Raw genomic sequence first — 7,020 nt, 5'->3', positions numbered from 1 at the left:
GCCTGGTCTGATGAGTCTCGATTTCAGCTGCAACATTCAGATGGTAGGGTCAGACTTTGGCATAAACAACATGAAAGCATGGATCCATCCTGCCTTGTATCAACAGTTCAGCCTGCTGCTGGTGGTGTAATGGTGTGGGGGATATTTTCTTGGCACACTTTGGGCCCCTTAGTACCAGTTGAGCATTGCTTAAACGCGACAGCCTGCCTGAGTCTTGTTGCTGACCATGTCCACCCCTTTATGACCACAGTGTACCATCTTCTGATGGCTGCTTCCAGCAGGATAATGCTCCATGTCACAAAACTAAAATCATCTCAAACTGGTTTCTTGAACATGACAATGAGTTCACTGAACTCCAGTGGCCTCCACAGTCACCAGATCTCAGTCCAATAGAGCCCCTTTGGGATGTGGTGGAACGGGAGATTCTCATCATGGATGTGCAGCCGACAAATCTGCAGCAACTGCGTGATGCTATCATGTCAATATGGACCAAAGTCTCTGAGGAATGTTTCCAACACCTTGTTGAAAGTATGCTGCGAAGAATTAAGGCAGTTCTGAAGGCAAAAGGGGGTCCAACCCGGTACTAGCACGGCAACCTGGCCAGGGAGCTTATATCTCAAATCCAGGGCAAAACTAAACTATCTGCACGTCTACATACCAACAATAAAAGAGCCTAAATGTTGGCTTTTTATAATTCCAGCAAGAGAACTCTTTAACATTTAATGTGCTCTGTAGTATATGTTTCATTGTTGGTTTGTGGTTAAGCACTGTTAACAGTGTCATGGTGGGAGCACAGAGTAGAGGTCATCATGGATAGCTGTCAACTTTCTCGCGAATCCCTTCACATCTTTGCATTCACTTTGCATGTAATGGCGCCGCCCCAAACCCTTGCTTTGTGTTTGGTCTGAATGCACATGAATGTTAGAGGTCACTACACCAATTGACTTAAAGTGCATCAAACTCGCTTTCATCTTATAACTGCTCAAAAAAAATGGAAATTCAAGAAAAGAGTATCATTGTAGCATCAAATGGCTGGCAGGACACACCAAATGAAAATCTGATGAGAATAATTTTAATGCAAATTGGTGCACGATACAGTACATATGTGCATAGTACAACTTCACACATACGTGGCTTTATGGCATGCATCTCTGCATGTTTATATTATGTATTCACACAGTGGCTATGTTTTTAGTATTTAGTACATACAGGCGGCTGTTATGTATAGATTTGTATGCGTAGACTAATCTAGGCATGTTTTAAAAATGAAATACAGTATGGGTTTGTGTGTGTTAATGTATATTTATTTATTTTTGGTCCTGTATATCTTTTTAATGGTATGTTAAACCACGTCTTTCAATTTATATTTTTTCTTGTGTATATAATTGAAGAATATTTAGGCTGGCTTATTAAGGCCAGTGTCAGACCTAAAAAGTCGTCAGTGTCAGTACAAGGAGCACAGAAAGAGAACATCATTGCACAAATGACTGATGAACTTTTAAATACAGAAAACTACCTTACTACTACAAGTACATGAGGACGAACAACTGTGAAACAGTATATGAGTATTACAAAATTCTTTCTATGCATTGAGAAATGCAGCAGTTTGACTGTATACATATATATCTACCTTGCGGACTTTGATCATTGGACCTCTCATTCTGAATTTCTCCACCAAAACAGGCAGAAACAAAGCAGAGAGCAGAGTGAGAGCATAGCTCTGGATCTAAAGCAGCCATGTCCACCAGTTCAGATAAACCACCCAACCCTCCTACTGTAATTATGCCTCTCTCTAAGATTACCCATTTTCTCTTGAACTTTACATCTGTGCTGTGAAGATTTATTTTGCTTTATTTTATAACTGTTCTCTGCTGCAGCTGCATGTATGTAAAATATATTTGCCTCTGTGTGTGGTTACAGTGGTCATTTTGAAGCTGGAAGATCTGGATTAGATTCTAGTCAGATTCATTGGAGAATTTGCTGTATTTACCACCACATTCATATTCATGACAGAAAATATCTCATTGCACTCTTCACATAGAGCAGGTGCTCTGCTTGATGTAATATTACACACAGAACAAAGGAGTGAACATCTCAGTTTGTGCCACACATGCCCCTCTGTCAGAGTGTGTGTGTGCATATTTGCATGTAGAGGAATTGTCCTTCACTGAATCCTCATAAACAAAAGCGTGTGAAGTCAGAGTATCTGCATCTTTTATGAGGCTACTGATTTATTCTAAGAATGCAACATGCAGAATATTTTCTTTGGTGGATTTGCAGGTCAGTGAATCTGAAAGCATACAGCTGTCCTCAGGCCAAAGTTCTCTGATGAGACATAAGAAACCAGGCTGAACAGAAACTTGAAACAGCTGTCTGGTGGCTCATGTTGCATGCTGGGAAAGCTGCTCTGTGTATTGAGCTTGCTAAAGCTTAAGAATCAAGTCAAGACAGTCAATTCAAGGTACTTCAGAGCCAATCCACCACAGTTGTGAGATACTGGTGTTTCCAATGCCACAAATGCATGTGTGTGCGCAGTGAATGATACAAAGAGGAGGTAACATACTTTAGCAACCTTTAAAAGGAAAATTAATGTTGGTAAGATAGAGCCAATAAGTTCTCTGGTTACGTGGTTAGCTGCAGTTAGAGAATGGGAGGTTCACACATGTTCATTGTCAATTCACATTTGTAACATTGTGCCAGTAAATTAGATGACTGCAAACTACACGTGCATCCATACTCCACAGTACAACCGTTCTGTCAGAGGTAGTTTTAGGCCACATCATCACTACTACTTTTTAGTTTACATATAGAGTTTTAAAACAAAACGATCTCCATCCACACCAGCATTTTAGCTGGGTATCAGAATTGATCTACTGGCCGTTCACGTACACTAGGCATGCGCGTGCCGGTGTAAACATGAAGCAGTTGCAGTAGATTTGGCGAAAGAAAAAAGTAATATTAGAGACGAAGAACCACACCAGATATTTGATTTTTGCATGAACCGACAACGAGTCCAAAGCAACATACGGCGACATGCACAGTAGTGTGTAAGTGTTATTTACACAGTACAAAATATTTTAATAAAAAAACCAAAACTAAAACTCTGTCAGTAGCTTTGTTTCTTTGCTTTGCATGACTGATAAGACACAGTCAGGAAGCCAAACGTGAGTGTCTGCGTCCTCCGTTTTCTCTCGTCCGCATTAAAATGCAACCCCCGGAGTTTTAAAACAAAAACGGGATTGGCAGCGTTTTCGAGTCACTGTTTTAGTCTGGACGGGAGGTGCAAATGTAGCGAAAGGTCTGTGTTTTAAAAGGAAAACCAGGGATGGGGCCTCAGTCGAAGCAACCTTTCTGTTGGTCATGTGAAGTTCACCAAGGCTGATCTCATCATTAGATCCAAACATGAATCCACACGTTATTACTATTACTAGACCGTACACACACACACACACACACACACACACACACACACACACACACAGATCACTTAGCGTGAGTGTCTAGGGTGTACACAGACAGGCTGGGGATGGCGTGTGTGTGTGTGTGTGTGTGTGTGTGTGTATGTGTGTGTGTGTGTGTGTATGTGTGTGTGTGTGTGTGCGTGTACGTGCACGTGGGTGAATTCGTGCATGTGTGTCTGCAGGACACATCTGGCTCTTAGCCAAGTGTCGTCAATACTGATGAAAGCTTTCTGACAATGAGGAGAGGGGTGTTTACGTGTGACAGACTTAGAGAAAATGATGTAAAACAAATACTGTTTCTCAGATTTTAAGGAATTTGTTCTTATTATTGTACAGCTAGTGATAAAATTATCCCTCTGGAGAAAAAAAGTTAGAATTTCCCCTCCTGTGGAAAGGAATGGAGAGAACGTGTTAGGAGACAGAGGGGGGTGAGGAGGCTGAGGCAGATTATTACAGACAGGTTGTCTAATAGATGGTTTTATCATTTGTCTCTGTCTGTCTCCCGCATGGCGTACCTCTGACAGCTGGGGAGCTGAGCAAATATTATCAGAGAGCTTCCATTAATCAGGGCTGGAGCTGAGTGGGATTAAATAATGATTTGACTTACAAACACAGACAGAGCGATACGGGATGTTAGGTCTGATACTGATGATGGGTATTTGGAATTAAACATTTAGATAACGATTTTCCCCGCAGATACGCTGTATATTATAGAATACACTATAACATTCTGTATTATTCTGTTTTGTTATGTATTTACATTTATGTAGCTCACATGATGACATTTATCTTTAAATGTTTTTTTGGACCTTTGCTTGATTTCTGTTCTAATACATAGCATGGAACAATGCAGCACATCATTTATAGCATACTGTAAGCTAGTGTTTGTTTTGTTATGTTTTTTGGATTTTTATTTTTATTATACCTGATTTTACCAGGCAAGTTAATTATGAACAGATTCTTATTTACAATTACAACCAGGCAGGAGACAGGGGTCTCCTGTAGGGAATGGGTACTAGGATTAAATAAACAACAGACAGAAGACGCTGGACAACAACAAACCTTAAAAACCAGACACAAAGAAACCAAAGAAACCAAATGAAAGAATAATAAAACACAGACAACAAGAAAACATTACAACAGACTTATACGATAATCTACAGACAGTAGACAATACAACAAATGGCACTATAGTTAAATGAAATGATCATGACAACACTGAGCTACATAGTATGTCTGACAATACATCCTATATCCAACTTTTCAGGAATTATCTTGTTCTCTTTCTCTTATCCAGAGTTATCACTTTCATCTTTCTTCAGTTCAGAGATGGATAAGGACGTAGTTAGGCTACACTAGCTTACCCTGAAGAGCAGGGGAACCAGGGATGACCAAATGAGTGTCCACTACAGAGTGAATGACTGACTGATTTTGGTGGCAGTGTTGGTGGTTAGCGTGCTGGCTAATAAGAAACGATATTCCATTGTTGGGCATAAGGCCTGGTTACACTTTCACAGCATTTCTGCAGCTGACGCGGGTAATATTTGGTTTAACCAGGACATGAAGATATCATGGAAAGCAAAAGGAGAGAAGAGAGGATGATGAAAGGATACTCAGAGTGTGTGCTGTGATAACAAACTTTGTTGTGTGTGTTGTATACCATAGCTGTTGTGGTTTCCCAGGCTTGCTGGTTGACTCTGCACTCAAACCATATAATACACAGTTTAAACAGGCACACAATAGAACAGCCTGGTTCCCACGACAACTATGACAGGACCCCTGCTCTGTTTTTATTGCCTATGTGTGTCTGTGTGTCAGCAGCATGTTGTAATGAGACTGAACAACCTTAAGTCTGTGTTCATTCAGTGTGAAGAAGCGGTACATTCTCATTCAGAGGTGAGGAAGCCTTTTAGGTTTTTAACTTTAGAGTCTGATGAAAGAGACTCGGTGCTGCATTGACCTTTGCAGGTTGCCATAGTCACATAAACACAGGCTAAATGGCTTTTTTAGACAAAGGGACCATATGGAATAAGATAGGAGTTTAATCTTTGTTTGTACTATAATGTTCTGTTCATAAACATAAAGCTTTTCTCTGTCTGTTGATCAAATATTTCTAGTAGGGTTGATATCGTTCCTCTTACCGTCAGACTAATGTGTGCAGTGTGACTACATATCTTTGTGTTAGTCCTGAATCACAGCTGCCTGTTTCTCTGTCCAGGTGGTAGTTCCTACTCGGGTTGGACAGGTGTATGTGTATGACACAGTGAAACCAGACCAGGACGAGTACGACGTCCCACCCAGACATCAGCCTCCGACCCAGCAGGACATCTACGACGTGCCACCCACCCGCCAGCAGTACAACACACAGGTCAGACTGCTGTGTGTGAGTGTGTGCGTGTGTGTGTGTGTGTGCGTGTGTGGACTGGATTTGTTCCAGTCTGTGTATCCATCTGACCTGATGGATAAGATTCAGTTTGATTCGTTGGCATAGAAAAATTGGATTAATGTTGCTTTCATATTATTTCACCATTGTACGTTTTCACAGCAGTGTTATATGTAAAAGTCTGATTTGCAAAAAACAACATGCATATCTGAATTCTTAACTTTTACACCCAAAGTTAAGTAGTGAAAAACATTCAATCACATGCTCAGTCCTCATAATACAGACGCCTCATTTAAAGTTCAAATCAGTTCATCAATTCAAAATGCCTTTGTAACTGCCAGACATTTCCCATGTGTTTACTGTCAAACAGTTTTGAAATTGCAGTTTATTATTTTGTGCTTTCCCAAAAGGATTGGCTTGTTGTATTTTCAGTGATTGAACTTACATTGATTGAAATACACCACCAGTGTTTGGTATTTGAATAGAACCAGAAATGTTGTTTTATATAAACAGAATATTAAACCTAAACTGAAGCAGTGAAATAATCAGCATCCTTTTGTATCGGATAAATGTAGGATTGTTGGTGGTTGGTGGGTCGGATTCAGCCCTGTGTGCGCTCCCGAGCCTCTCTCTGACTACCGCGACAACACGGCAGCTAACGACATGCAGTCCACTAGCACTATAAAACAACCGGCTCCCAGAAAAAGGATACAAAACAACAATATAGGTGCTGAAGCCCATCAGACCAAACAGGCTCAGATGATGTCGAGTAAGAACACAGTGAGCATTAGTAAAGCTGGAGACACACAGAGAAAGTCACGTTAGCTCGCAGGCTAACGGCAAACAGTTGCTAATGTTATCCAGTGCAAAGTTATATCACTTTCCACATTAATTCACCAACTAACACCACCCATGTTACTATCCTGTGTACCACTGTTGATTTAGCCTGCAAGAAAGGATGTAACGGCAAAAGCAAATGCAGTTTTTCCCACAGAATGACAGTGTAACCGTGGGGGGGGGGGTGCATTAATATTAACTACCAGCTATATACAGCATGCTAGCCTTGAAAATCCAGCTGTATTATAACATTAACTTAGCTCTCCTTATTAGCTAGGCTCCTTACATGCTTGCTAATAACTTTTTTTAAGCTGGGTCTCCGACATTGACAGCGTGCAG

The 7,020-nt window shown here is 40.7% G+C and overlaps 1 protein-coding gene across 1 annotated transcript; it reads left to right on the top strand.

Annotated features, from left to right (window-relative positions):
• Nucleotides 1–5,123: 5,123 nt before the first annotated feature.
• LOC123965347 (breast cancer anti-estrogen resistance protein 1-like) lies at nt 5,124–5,829 on the top strand (the record flags this gene model as incomplete). Its single annotated transcript, XM_046041896.1, has 2 exons — nt 5,124–5,357; nt 5,680–5,829. Coding segments are annotated over exons 1-2 (279 nt in total), but the record flags the coding sequence as incomplete, so codon positions are not given.
• Nucleotides 5,830–7,020: the final 1,191 nt, after the last annotated feature.

Source organism: Micropterus dolomieu, unplaced genomic scaffold, assembly GCF_021292245.1.
Source record: "Micropterus dolomieu isolate WLL.071019.BEF.003 ecotype Adirondacks unplaced genomic scaffold, ASM2129224v1 contig_9349, whole genome shotgun sequence".
NCBI classification, from domain to species: domain Eukaryota; kingdom Metazoa; phylum Chordata; class Actinopteri; order Centrarchiformes; family Centrarchidae; genus Micropterus; species Micropterus dolomieu.
The sequence above is the reverse complement of the archived record's forward strand: the minus strand, read 5'-3'. Positions and strand labels throughout refer to the sequence as shown.